Here is a 14,537-nt window from a genome sequence, read left to right as displayed (position 1 = left end):
AACTCGTACGTTTTGACTTCCGAACACCGCAAACCCGGAAGTGACTGTTCCGGTTTGCGAATGTTCTTTTGGATCCCGAACGTCCGACAGGGCTTCCACAGTTTCTGTTTGGCTGCAGGAGCTTCCTGCAACTAATCAGAAGCCGCGATTTGGTTTTCTAAAGTTTTGGAAGTCGAATGGACTTCTGAAACAGATTCTGTTCTTCTTCCAAGGCACAACTGTACTTCATAATGGCACCAGGAGTCACAGCACTGAGCCACTTGAGAATTATTTAATTGGACAGAGCTCAACGAGTGCTTTGGTGTTCCACTGATATGAAAAACAAGCCACACAACAGCTTCTGTGTGGACACAGCCTGAGAAGTGGCCCTCCATATCCTCATATCCTCATAAGCATTTCAAAGAAAGAACAGGATCACTAGCTTTGTTGGCAGAATAAGGTGGCAAGCGTGATCATACTATACCTCTGGTCCTGGAAGCCCCTTCTCACCTTTCTCACCCTGGAAACAGATAAGAGCCAGTCAGCTTTCAGTTTCATGGGCTTACCCAGACATAGCAAGGATGGACAAATTCTAAAGTAAATGACAGTTGTGGCCAACTAGGCATCTAGAGTTGCCGAGCACAGGAATTTTCCAGTGGGTCCAACAGAAAACAGGGGCTCTTAGAACATCCAATTAGCAGCCTCTTGAAGTGACCTCAGTTGATTCCGGACTGGGCAGAAATGGACGACTTGTTCCTCCACCTGGTCTATCCTTCTCCTGAGAGAGTGAGGTGTGCAGCGCCCTCACTAAGGGCAAGGCATATTTTCTTAACTTATTTTATTTCACAAAATTTATGTACTGCTTACTCTACAGCAGGGCTTCCCAAACTTGGGTCTCCAGCTGTTTTTGGACTACAACTCCCATCATCCCTAGCTAGCAGGACCAGCGGTCAGGGATGATGGGATTTGTAGTCCAAAAACAACTGGAGACCCAAGTTTGGGAAACCCTGCTCTACAGAAAACCTCTAGGTGTTTTACATGTCATAATCTAGAATATGCATTAAAAAGCACCAATAAAAGGAAATCAGGACTGATTTGCTCCCAGATTTCTTGGACGTGTCAAGGGGTTCAAAATGAAAAATGAAACTGTAGTGATCTCTTGCAAAGATGTCTTTTTCAATATTTTGCTGTGCATTGGCATAATCTAATGGACTCAGAAAAATACCCTCTTCCTATTGTATGCTTTAAATAATGTGTAATATAACTAAAGCAGAACTAGGTTTTGATTCAGATTTCACCATTTTCCTTCCTTCCTTCCTTTTTTATTTTTAATAGATTCCTATTTCTAGAGGACACTTAAAACAGCAAACTGATTCTGGAGTAGCTTTCACCATAATGATGATGTACATCAAACACATAAGGAAAATAATATTTACTTTTAATAATTTAATTATTAGTTATTTGCTCATTTGTCCATATCAAGCACCTTATTTTGCCCAATCCTAAAAGCTTAAAAACAGTTTAAAATAACAACATCAAGCCCCATTCATATCTCTGGAATGATATTAAAAATGAAACCCTATTTTAATAACATTCAGTAAGTCTAGAAAATGACAGCATTAAACTCACGGCCCCAAATGGCTTGTTGCCAGAGCCGAGTGGCCTACTCCGAAGGAGGCTGGAGACGAAGAATTTCTATAGCAATTTGTGAAGCCTCCTTTCCAACTGAGGCATTTCAATGTGTGAATACTTTACGTGAACAAAACATACCGCAGCTCCTCTTGGACCGGGATAGTTAAAGCCAGGTCTTCCTCTGTCACCCTAGAATGTTGTTTTAAAAAGAGAGAATGATTCTTCAAAGATTCTATATTTGCAGAAATGGCCACATCTCCCTTCCTTTGGAGTACAGTATGTTATGTCTTGGGGTTAAAAGGTCCGGCAAGCGGATGCGCATTGAGATGCACACTGAGCTGCCACAGAACTCCAGTTCCTAATTTAGTCAGCAAGAATCCCCCAACAATAATGGCAACAAGTCCTTTATTACATTGAATTACAGATACGAAAAATCTGGAGCTTGGACTGCTTAAGGAAAAAGAGACTTTCTGTGGCTAGAAAATTACCAGCATTAAAAGAGGCCAGTGATGAGGCCTGTGGGATCAGACCAACATTACAATATCAAATGTAAACACAATCCTGTGTTGGCTTACCTTTGGACCTGGCACCCCGGGGTCGCCCCTGACACCAGAATCACCGGGATCCCCTCGTGAGCCCTGCAAAAGAGTGTTGCATAAAGCACATGGTGAGTTGGGGTGTGTGCTGCTGTTAATCTGTACGAGGGGCAGAGATGCTACTACAGTTGTGATTTTCAACACGACAATGATTCCGTATGACAGGAGGGAAGTCTCAGAGGAAACTCTTCTTGCTCACAAACAAATGGGGGACAATGTTTCTGATATTAAATCCTGATTGACATGAAATTAATCTGTGACCTCAGAAAAGCTGAGACAAAATATTCCTAAAGCCTCCGCAGACTGGATTTTTTTGCAGGTATGTCATTGATGCTATAATAGTCCATCAATGGAAGATTTATACTAGATTGTCTGCACTCCATTCCACTTTATTAGTTGTTCTGTGAAGCTTCCCAGTGTTTCTGCTTTATTGTCATTTGGCAGGGAACTCCTGCACTATGGAGCACAAGGAAAGCAGGACAAAAAAATAAGGTAGAACATTTGTGATACAAGGAGTTATGGGATCTCAGCGGAAGGTTAAGGGACATGCACTGATGACGAAAGCTCAAACAGAACTGAAAGTAAGATTGTGTTATCACCTCCCCAATACTGCCATGAGCACAAATCGTCATGAATGCACAACGAAAAGGATGTTTGCTGGGGGCGGATGGCAGACGGGGCTTCTCTTGCCAGCTGCATGGAGAGCAAGCCAATGCCCACAGGTGGAAGAGGCATGTGAATGAAACTTACAGGCTTTCCTGGTTCTCCCAAACCACCTTGAGTACCTCGTGGGCCAGGCATTCCTCGCTCTCCCTGTGAAACACAGAAATGAGAGGGAGAGTCAGACCTTGCATGAAGTAAACATTTCAGACTGTTCAAGGGAAGAAATATCTAATTAGTTAACAGTTGGCAGCTGAGATGAGGCAACTCTTTCCCTCCCCCACTGTTTTCTTGCTTTTGTCCTCAGGAGTGGAGCAGAGGATGTCCCTCCCCCCATAAGATGTGCTCAACACTCAACATCATTTTGAGCCCCATTTTGCCGGATTCAAATTTGGCACTCCAATCTCATCAGTCCTTGATGGACAAGTATCTTCAAATGTGCTTTCAAATAAACTGCTTGGGGGAGCCCCTGTTGCCTCCTGTGCATGGAGGGAAAATGTTCTGCCATTTTGTCATTCTTTCATACCCTGCCTCCCTTGTTTCCAACTTCTCCTGGTAGCCCTCTCTGGCCCTCAGAACCAGGGTCTCCCTGTGAAAGAAGAAACAAGGCATTAGAGAGCCAATCTGTTCAGTCCAAGTTCAGCAAGTTCCTAGACCTTCTCTGGTGACAAGAAGTCTCACAGAAGCTGCAGCCATAGCTATAGCTACGACCACCATCTCCCTGCTGCTTGAGGTCATGGTGCTTTTAGGCGGAATCTGCTATGGAATGAGTGCTACTTATGCATACAAGTTCGCATCATCCATACCACCAATGATTTCCTCAAAATGCCAGCCTGGAGTTTTTCTTCATTTAATCTGGATTTACCCACAGAAAAATCAGATAGCCTGCTATGGACCTGCAAGCCAATGCTCATTAGCATTTTTTCTTTGGATGGGTGGTTTGTCACCTGCGTGCTGTTTCAGTGGGTGGCCATGTGCTCCTCCTAGGAGGGCGACCAGTGGAGTGTCTCTTTCTCCATCTTAAGAAAGCAGATCTGAACTTAGGCAACCCAGTTCAGAGGAGCTGCTCTCTCAAGACCTTGCAAGAGAGTGCATGTGGGGGTTACTTCTTGGAGGCTAATCACATAGAAGATACAGCAGGGTTTAGTCAGCTTTAGTCAGTCTTGTGCAATAGCTTGGTTTTAAAAATTAAGCAACAACAACCTTGCATTCCAGGGGGTTGGACTAGATGACCCTTGGGGTCCCTTCCAACTCCACAATTCTATGAATCTATGAAAAACAACAAATGTGCTTTTGTTGTTTTGCAGGCTTATTTTACAATCATTATGAGTGGAATAAAAATTAATAAAGAATCTCTCTCTCTCTCTCTCTCTCTCCGCCCCCACCCCCCAGTTAATTAGGGGTGGATTTCCTTCCATTACTTTGGAAACCTGATGAACTTACTGTCCCGCCTGGGGGTCCAGCACCTCCAGGTCCCCCCTTGGTTCCAGGATCACCACGGCGGCCCTTAAAAAAAAAGGAACAACGATAAAGACCAAGCGGGCTTTCTCCCAGGAAGACATTTGTCTGACAATTTGAGGAATATAATTGATATTTTGGAAAAATTAGAAGTGAATATAAACACTAAAGCAGTTTTGATATTTGTAGACGCGGAGAAAGCCTTTGACAATATTTCTTGGAATTTTATGAAGAAGAATCTCCAGGGTATGGGGGTAGGCCAAGGTTTTGAGAATGGTATAGGTGCAATTTACTCAGAACAAAAAGCTAAACTAATTGTAAATAATGTTGTGACGGAAGAACTAAAAATTGAAAAAGGGACACGACAAGGTTGCCCTATCTCCCCACTTCTCTTTATTTCGGTCCTGGAGGTTTTGCTGAATATGATTAGAAGGGACCAGTTGGTTAAAGGTATACAGGTCGGAATTAAACAGTACAAATTGAGAGCATTTGCAGATGACTTAGTATTGACGTTACAGGAGCCAGAATCTAGTACTAAAAGAGTTTTAGAACTGATTCAGGAATTTGGTCAAGTGGCAGGATTTAAATTGAACAAGTCAAAAACCAAGGTTTTAGAGAAAAATTTAACACCATTTGAAAGAGAGAGGTTTCAGAATGAGACAGGTTTAACAGTGGTTAAGAAAGTTAAATACCTGGGGATTAACATGACAGCAAAAAATGGGAACTTATTTAAAGATAATTATGAAAAATGTTGGTCTGAAGTGAAAAAAGATTTAGAAATTTGGTCAAATTTGAAGCTTTCACTGCTGGGCCGTATTGCTGCGATAAAAATGAATGTATTGCCTAGAATGTTGTTTTTGTTTCAAACTTTGCAGATCGTGGACAAAATGGATTGTTTCAAGAGGTGGCAGAAAGATATTTCTAAATTTGTCTGGCAGGGCAAGAAGCCCAGAATAAAATTTAAAATACTAACGGATGCAAAGGAAAGAGGTGGATTTGCCCTGCCAGACCTCAAACTTTACTATGAATCAGCAGCTTTTTGCTGGTTGAAAGAATGGCTACTTCTTGAAAACACTGACATTTTGGACTTGGAAGGTTTTAACAATGTATTTGGATGGCATGCATATCTATGGTATGATAAGGTCAAAGCACATAAAGCATTTAAAAACCACATTGTCAGGAAAGCGCTGTTTAATGTTTGGATAAGATATAAGGATTTGTTAGAAAACAAAACCCCAAGGTGGCTGTCACCAATGGAAGCGAAAGCCTTGAGAAAGGTCAATATGGAGGTCAAATGGCCGAAATATTGGGAAATTTTGGAACAAGACGGAGACAGACTGAAATTGCAGAGCTTTGAAAAGTTAAAAAATAAAGTGCGAGACTGGCTTCATTATTTTCAGATAATGGAGGCATTTAAATTGGACAAGAAAATTGGCTTCCAGGTGGAAAGATCCAAATTAGAAACAGAACTGTTAGAACCCAAAGCTAAGAATTTGTCAAGAATGTATAACTTGCTGCTGAAATGGAATACTCAGGATGAAACGGTAAAATCGGCTATGATTAAATGGGCACAGGACATTGGACATAACATTATGTTTGCTGACTGGGAACAGTTGTGGACCACAGGTATGAAATTTACGGCATGTAATGCCTTAAGAGAGAATATTATGAAAATGATATACAGGTGGTACATAACCCCCGTCAAGCTTGCAAAAATTTATCACTTGCCCGATAACAAATGTTGGAAATGTAAAGAAACTGAAGGTACATTTTTTCACCTTTGGTGGACGTGCCCAAAGATTAAGGCTTTCTGGGAAATGATATATAATGAATTAAAAAAGGTATTTAAGTATACCTTCCCTAAGAAACCAGAGGCCTTTCTCCTGGGCATAGTCGGCCAAATGGTGTTAAAAAAGGATAGAACTTTCTTTATGTATGCAACAACAGCAGCAAGAATACTTATTGCAAAGTATTGGAAGACACAAGAACTTCCCACGCTGGAGGAATGGCAGATGAAATTTATGGACTTTATGGAACTGGCGGAAATGACTGGTAGAATCCGTGACCAGGGAGAAGAGTCGGTGGAGGAAGATTGGAAGAAATTCAAAGACTATCTTCAGAAACATTGCAAAATTAAAGAATGTTAGAGTGATGTTGGACTGAAAATAAGCGGTTTCCAGCTGTACAGGTTAAAGTTAATGATAGACTAAGATTAAAGATTAGGATTAAAGATGTTTAAAGAAATGGAAATTTGACAATTAAGAGGTAAAATTTTAATGTTATATTACACTAAGACTAAGGATTAGGTTTAAAGAAGTTGAAGTTATATATTTCAATATTATATTAAAGTTAAAGATTGGGATTAAAAAAGTGGAAAAGAAATTGCTGGACAAACAATTTGGATTGGAATACAAAAGAGGGAGGTATGAGGAAGTCCAGAAAATAAGTAAATTTAAAAACGGAAATGGAAAAGAGATACTGTTTTTAATTGTTATGTTTCTTTTTTTATTGTTGAATCTTGTTTTTTGTGTTTTTTTTATTTTCTTTTTGAGATCTGTATTGTGTATTTGTGCATCTTTTTTATGTTTTTATTTTCTTTCTTTGTTGTTCAATTTTTGATTGAAACTTTAATAAAAATTATTAAAAAATAAAAAAATAAAAAAAGGAACAATGAAAGCAAACAAAACAAAATGATCTTGAGCAAATGCTCTTCAAGCACACCCCTTGTGCCTTATTTGAGCTGAAAGAACTAGGCGTGGCTGAAGGATGGCTCCAACCTCTGTAGAAAGAGGGGCCCACTTCTCCCATTGCCATGACGCCCCCTTTCATGCAATGCTCTTGCAGCGTCTGTAGCATTCAGACCCCACCTTGCACCCTTGATGTCATTAGGGATGCAAAAAGGTTCCTGAAAGTTACCCAGATAAATTGAACTATTTTTTGAGTCACCTGGCAAAATAGATCACTTCTTCAAGCTTAATTGCAAATCAAGTCGGGGGTCTCCTCCTAGCGTGATCAGGTGGGGAAAGGTTGCGTAACTTCTCCTCTGTTACTTTTCTAGCTTAAAATAGTCCTTCCCAAGCTGCCTTTTCATCCACAGGGGGACTCAGTATCTTTCTTCCCATACATAGATGAAAAATAGGCTTAGAGAGGAGGACTTTGAGCTGTAAAAGGACCAAGTAGGAGAGTAGCCTTTCTCGGCTTCTCCTCTCTCCTTCTGCTTCCACACAGCTAGGTTAAAAGAGTAAAGCAAACCTGAAGGACATAATTCTGTGCAACGTGTGGATTGACACTTATTGCAAGAAAGATAAAGATAAAGTAAAAGCAAGAAACAATGCTTTCAATATTGTGAATATAATCCCATAAGTGGGGTGTGGCGTTTGTGGGAAAGGGAGACATAAATTCCTATACTAGTTTTGTGTCTGGTCCAGCCAAAGTTAAGCTCTTTCTAAAGCACAATTATTTCAATGAGAGAAATTTCAGGTTAAATTTAACTCTCCAACTGAAACCAAAGCATCTTAAAAGTGCTTTATGTGGGCTGGATCATGCCCTCTGTTAAAAGGACAATCAAATTAAATGTCAGCACATATCCAACTTCCTATTGGATGACATTTGGTTGCTTGCATACTGGAATGCACAGATCTGGCATGAATCTCAATCGCTGATTGTGAACAAATCCAATTTTAATATTGCTCTGGAAGATGGAGTAAGAACCAATGTCACTGAAATCTGTGTCTTGGTGATGCATTTATGAGTGTAGTCAAGCAGTGGCAGCCTAGAATACTTGCCTGTATGCAAATCTTGCTATTGCGATAGATGATAGATGATAGATAGATAGATGATAGATAGATAGACAGACAGACAGACAGACAGATGAAGTAAGTGGGGTTAGAATCTTACAGGTTCTCCTTTGGGTCCAATAGTTCCAGGGCTCCCTTTGGCTCCCTTTGTGCCAGGAGTGCCAGGAGATCCATTGGTGCCTTTTGGTCCCTTTGAAAAATAAAAGGAAACGGCATTAGAAGACCTTTGGGGAGAAGGGAAGGGCAAGGAAGGGAGGTGTCAGAGCACAGCCTATGTATAATGGGGCACAGACAGTACAAAGAGTCACATCTTATGCAGGATGGTGAGATCCATCTTAATCTTAGGCCCAGTTTTGGCACAGAAACTGCTCTGGTCACACTGTATGTTGATGACCCCTGTCAGCAGTGGAAGTTCTGGGCCGCTTCTTGCATTGCTGTTACCACTCTGAAAGAGTGGGTGCACAGCTTGGGGGTCCTCCTGGATCCTTTGTTGTCACTTGAGGCTCAGGTGGCCTCAGTGTCCCGGAGTGCCTTCCATCAGCTTCAGCTGGTGGTCCAGCTACGCCCCTATCTGGACAAGGATAGCCTGACTACTGCTGCCTATGCTCCGATAACCTCAAGGTTAGATTACTGCAATGCGTTATATGTAGGGCTGCCTATGAAGATGCTTTGGAAACCTCAACTGGTGCAGAATTTGAACGCCAGTCTGCTCACTAGGACAAGACAGTTTGAGCATCTTACACTGATCCTGGCCAAACTGCATTGACTGCCAACTAGTTTCCAGGCCCAATTCAAAGTGCTGGTTTTGACCTATAAAGCCTTCAATGACTTGGGACCACAATACCTCAAGGACTGTCTCTCCCCATATAATCTGACCTGGACTCTGTGATCATCCTCTGAGGACCTTCCTCGTGTGTCACAAGAGGTCTGGAGGGTGGCAACATGAGGATGGGCCTTTTTCTGCCATGGCTCCCTGTCTGTGGAATGCTCTCCCCAAGAAGGTTAGTCTGATGCCTTCATTATACATTTTAGGTGCCAAGCAAAAACGTTCCTCTTCTTCCAGACCTTGGGCTGATTAACATTTGATGCCCTTTTAAATGTGTTCATGTGTGTGGGGTGGGTGGGGGTGGAACTAGCCAAGTTCAGCTTATTCAACGCCTAGCATATTGCAGTTGCTATAAATGGAACAGAATCAGATCACTGCATGGAGAGTTTAATGCAATGCTGCCAATTTTCTCAATTCTTGTTCTGACAACTATGATAACAACAGGATAACTTCTGACTGTGGCCCAGAACTTCAAAGAGATCTAGCAGTTTTATAACATGCAGTGGTAGACCTACATTTTGGGGGGCCCTGAAGCTTGAACTGTTATGGCGGTCTCTTCATAACCAGCAATGAGGTCTGGGTAACCCCTGTTATCTTCTTCAACGGTATCACCACTGATGGGTTTTTCCACAACAGATCACAACACCTTTACAACATTTGTGCTACTGACTCTCAAACTTTGGGATTGTTGAAATACATAGAACAAAAAAGCAATCATTTTAAGTCATGTGACTCAAATTGAGTCTACTAGCAATGTGGACTAAAATTGCTTCTGGAGTTTAAGCTTCATTAATTTCATAGTAGATCTGCCCCTGAGAGCATGTCTAAAATTTTAGGGGTACATACCCGATTTCCTTTCTCTCCAGCCAACCCAGGCGGTCCGCTGCGACCAGGACGGCCAGGATCACCCTGATACAGAAGGAGTAAGCAGAAACAGAAGCAGTAAGAAATGGTCACACCAGCTCCACATCCACGTAGATCAAAACTGAATTGTATGTGAAGCAGTATAAGCAGTCTGAAATTTCCCCCAAACCAATTTTGGGGGAATTCTGGTGCAAAATAGATGGCAACTACTATATATTCAGTGTTTGGTATTTGACAATTGACATTAAATAGCTGATATTTTACACAGCTCCATTCTTACGGGTTCAAGAATTATGCACATACACTAGAAACACACCAAACAGCCACAATAAATACCTGGGCAATTTTTAATAAAGCCTTCCAATCCGTTTGTAGCACTTTAAATGCTGTTATGCTGATCTGCCCACAATACCATCTACTTCTGAGTCATTTTCTTCTGAGGGCCAAACCACATCTTTATGCTGGGTGTGTGGTTTTTGTTTCATGTTGACATTTTAGATGGGGGGGGGTAGGGGTTGAATCAGGAACACCATGGTGCTGTTTTCAGGGCCGAAGGAAGACTAACCAGCACCTGGTGAAGGGGTGTCGAGGGGCAGGGCAAACCGCCCTGTGCCGCCACACATGCGCTGCCGGGAGGTTTGCCAATGGCGCCACTCTAGCACCGTATGGACAGTGTCAAGATCCTCCGCACATGGCTGTGGTGGCACGATGGAGGCAGCTCACGTCGCTGCACCTGGAAGTGGCGGGGCGAGCCCCCCGCAGGGTGCCTTCTTGTCACCCCCCCTCAGAGATGGCACCCAAGTTGGACCGCCCCCCTGCCCCCTTCCTCCACCACTGGCTCTTTTGAAAAATGCTTTCTCCCTGCAATATTTTCTCAATGACTCCTCTGCTTCCTCTGATTTTTTTGTTTTGCCTTGAGTTAGAAAACATAGGTACTTTTGTACCTGGTTTTTTTGCACCTACAGAGTTTCTGCTTTTTCTGTGTAAAACATTGTGTGTGTGTGTTTGTGCACATATACACGAAACACTGCCTGAATGCCCCGGTGCCTGCTCTAGTCCTCAGTGACACCTAGAGATTGGCAGTAATGATATCAATTCTGTAACAGAACAGGATTTTCAATTCAAAATCAGAATTGGAAGTCAAATGCATGATTTTCAAGCAGTTATAAGACTTATCAATGCAGCCTTTTTGAGCATTTACATTCTGCACAGAAATGCCAAAACGCTTTGTAATAGCACAATTTTATTTTATTTTTTACAAAAGGTGTGTCCGTTCCAAAAAGCCAGGATTCAATAAAAGAAGAAGAGTTCCACCGGATTAGGCCGAAGCTCATCTGCCTAGTCCAGCTCTTGGCTAAAGAGATGTTGCGGGGAAGACCTCCTCTGCTGTATGCTTGCCGTGACTGGCGCACCTGAATGTAGCTATCATGGCTGGTAGCCACTGACAAACCTCTTCCCCGGGGGGGGGGCTTTTCAAACCCCCCTTTAGAGCCACCTAAGACCATGGTCGTCACCACATCCACGGGTTATGTGAAATAGTGCCTTTTTCAAACTGGCTGACCCAGAGTTGTACTGTTTAAAGAGGGAGGGGGGAACCCCTCTTTACCCACCACCAATGTCTAAGTCTTTATCATGTCTCCCCACCCACAACCCCAAGGCCACCTTCCCCCAAAACTAAAGAAACCCAGACACAGGCTTTTCCTTGCAAGGAAGGAGCTCCTAACCAATCCTTCCGCCCAACATTTTGATTGCCCCTTTCTGCCCCTTTCCCATGTCCTTTTGTGATGGGGTGGCCAAATAATCATAGCACAGCACGATTGCCCTGGCTGCATATTGGGTGCACTTTTGGACCCTGCGGCACAAGGGGCTGCCTGTCTTGCAACACCTTCAGCTTATTCTCAGTGAGTCTGTGTCATTGCTGCCTTGAGTGACTTTGAGGAAGGGTACAGACCTTGATCCCTTGGTCCCCAGGCAACCCTTGATCTCCAGCACCTCCAGGATAACCATCAGGGCCCTAGGAAGAAAGGCAAAGATGAGCTGCTTCTTTTCTGAAAGCTCTGGCTTGTGGTGACATCTGCACATGGAAAGCAATGGGCCACCTTTTGACAGAGAGGCAATTGCCTCTTCCCCCCCTGATGCCCACCTGCGTGGGAACCTCCCTGTCAGCTCCAGGAATGCATTCAGATGCAAATTAAAATACAGTGGTGCCCCGCAAGACGAATGCCTCGCAAGATGAAAAACTCGCTAGACGAAAGGGTTTTTTGGTTTTTGCGTTGCTTCGCTAGACGAATTTCCCTATGGGCTTGCTTCGCAAGACAAAAACGTATTGCGAGTTTGTTCGCTTTTTTCTTAAAGCCGCTTGAAGAGGCGCAGTTGCGACGGACCGTGCTTCGCAAGACGAAAAACATCGCAAGACGAAAAGACTCGCGGAACGAATTAATTTCGTCTTGCGAGGCACCACTGTAGGATCTACAGGTCTTCCTCCATTTATTTATTTCATAAAATTTATACACCACTTGATTGTAAAACAAACAAACAAACAAACAAAAAAACCCCTCAAAGCGGTTTACAAAAAGATAAAACAACAGATTCAAGAAAAATTCACAACCCTGTTTTTCAGTTAAAATACTAAAACAGATTAAAATTCACCTCAGCGTTTCTAAGCATCTGGGTTGACCTGTCTAAACAAGAATGTTTTTAGCAAGGGCCAAAACCAAAGTGCAGGTGTTGCCACACTAAACAATCAATTTCTTACATCTGCAAAATGAGTATTATGTGGCACGTGTAGTAGTGCCAATTCTGCCGATCAAAGTGGTCATACAGAATCACAGAATCTTAAGACTTGGAGGGGACCCCGAGGGTCATCTAGTCCAACCCCTGCAATGCAGGAATCTCAGTTAAATCACCCATGCCAGATGGCCACCCAACCTCTGCTTAGAAACCTGCAAGGAAGGAAAGTCTGCCAAGTGGGGCACATGTGGCGTGAGGCAATAAAAAAACGCCCTTTTATTACCATTATTTATTTTATATTTGTTACTTGTGTGTTAGCTGCCATGTTACTTTACGCAGCATGCTCCAAGAAACACTGCGCCCCCCACCCCACTGCTGGAATGCACAAAGCCAAGATGAGAAAACATTCCTACCCTGTTGCCTGGGTCTCCTTTACAGCCAGGAGGTCCAATGCGCCCCAGTTTGCCCTGGAAAGATCACATGCAAAAACAAAGAAGTGAGAGACTGTGAACAGTAGAGAGAACTCTATAGACGGTTCATTCTCCTTGGGAAAGATGCAGCCTCTTGACATCCCCTGGCTCGGGTAAGATGTAGCCCTGGGGGGTGGGCTTTCAATTTCTCCCCCCCCTTTGTCTGAAATAGGAGGGAATTAGCTACCATGGGATGTGTCTGGCTTGTTTGGGGTGTTTTGAGGGAACTTAGGATCTTGCAGGTCTTGGGTTCCTATCACATGCCCCCCTCAGAATCCCAGAATGCCATGTCTTAAACCACAGAGCCTAGGACTTGCCGATCGGAAGGTCGGCGGTTCAAATCCCCGCGACGGGGTGAGCTCCCGTTGCTCGGTCCCTGCTCCTGCCAACCTAGCAGTTCAAAAGCACATCAAAGTGCAAGTAGATAAATAGGTACCGCTTCGGTGGGAAGGCAAACAGCGTTTCCGTGCGCTGCTCTGGTTCGCCAGAAGCGGCTTAGTCATGCTGGCCACATGACCCGGAAGCTGTATGCCGGCTCCCTTGGCCAATAAAGCGAGATGGGCACCGCAACCCCAGAGTCGGCCACAACTGGACCTAATGGTCAGGGGTACCTTTACCTTTAGGATCTTGCAGGTCTTGGATTCCTATCACATGCCCCCCCTAGAATCCCAGAATGCCATGTCTTGGTCCACATGGCCACATGGGGAAGGATGCCAGCAGTCCACCAGCACCCACCAGAGCTTTTGGCAGGTGAACCAAGGGGTCTTTTGGTGGGACAAGCCTGTTGGCAGGCTTTACTCTCCATTGGCAGAGCAGCTCTTGCGAGCTGTGGGGTGGCACCCATAGCAGTTTCCTTTTAAAGGACATAAGCAACCCGTTGACTGTGTCTGATCCTTGAGTAGCCTTACCTTTTGCCCACTTGTGCCGTTCCGTCCAAACAAGCCAAAAGCCCCCTGAAAGAAAAGAAGCAGAGCGTGAGAAAGCTGCTCTCATCAGGAAAGCGGAGCTGGAATAATAGGCAGCAATCCAGGATTTGCCTTTACCTTTCGTCCATCTCCTCCAAACTCTCCCTGCAAACACAAGAAAGGGGGGGGGGAGCAAACAATGTTGAGTCAAGCCTATTAAAATCAACCACGCTGGCAGAACAGAATGGAAAATATATATATATAATTCTTTGTTACTGAATTGATTATGATCCAAAAGCTAGCAAACAAGATTACATGCAAAGACCTCCCTAGATATTTAAGCAATCTGAACAAGCAGTTTCCCCTCACAGAATGCATTTTGTATACTGTTTACACGAATATATTATACACTAATAATTATGGACACTTTCCCCCAGGAAAGCATTGTTTTGTTGGAAAACGGCATCACAGAATTCAGATAAGTGTGAATTTTAAAGGATAGCTGTGTTCCAGTTCACATATAGTTTCAGAAAGTGCAAATCTGACAGAATTTAAATTTCTCCACCATCCTTTGCGGAGATTTAATCTGTCTACAATTTCCACCTTGCAACTGAGGCTGC

At 43.3% G+C, this 14,537-nt stretch overlaps 1 protein-coding gene across 2 annotated transcripts in view; it reads right to left on the bottom strand.

The window, feature by feature from the left end:
• The window catches only part of COL6A2 (collagen type VI alpha 2 chain), a 50,098-nt gene that overhangs the window by 17,076 nt on the left and 18,485 nt on the right, over nt 1–14,537 (bottom strand). For both annotated transcript variants that reach the window (XM_081016346.1, XM_081016345.1), the window contains exons 9-20: nt 14,056–14,082; nt 13,921–13,965; nt 12,956–13,009; nt 11,764–11,826; nt 9,795–9,857; nt 8,223–8,312; nt 4,311–4,373; nt 3,394–3,456; nt 2,958–3,020; nt 2,187–2,249; nt 1,750–1,800; nt 464–499 (exon numbers count right to left, since the gene is read on the bottom strand). In XM_081016346.1, the coding sequence (XP_080872472.1) occupies nt 464–499; nt 1,750–1,800; nt 2,187–2,249; nt 2,958–3,020; nt 3,394–3,456; nt 4,311–4,373; nt 8,223–8,312; nt 9,795–9,857; nt 11,764–11,826; nt 12,956–13,009; nt 13,921–13,965; nt 14,056–14,082 (681 nt within the window). The remainder of the gene's footprint in view (nt 1–463; nt 500–1,749; nt 1,801–2,186; nt 2,250–2,957; nt 3,021–3,393; nt 3,457–4,310; nt 4,374–8,222; nt 8,313–9,794; nt 9,858–11,763; nt 11,827–12,955; nt 13,010–13,920; nt 13,966–14,055; nt 14,083–14,537) is intronic.

Source organism: Podarcis pityusensis, assembly GCF_964106645.2.
Source record: "Podarcis pityusensis genome assembly, chromosome: 1".
In the NCBI taxonomy this organism is placed as follows: Eukaryota; Metazoa; Chordata; class Lepidosauria; order Squamata; family Lacertidae; genus Podarcis; species Podarcis pityusensis.
Note: the sequence above shows the minus strand (reverse complement) of the source record. Positions and strands in the feature narration are given on the sequence as shown.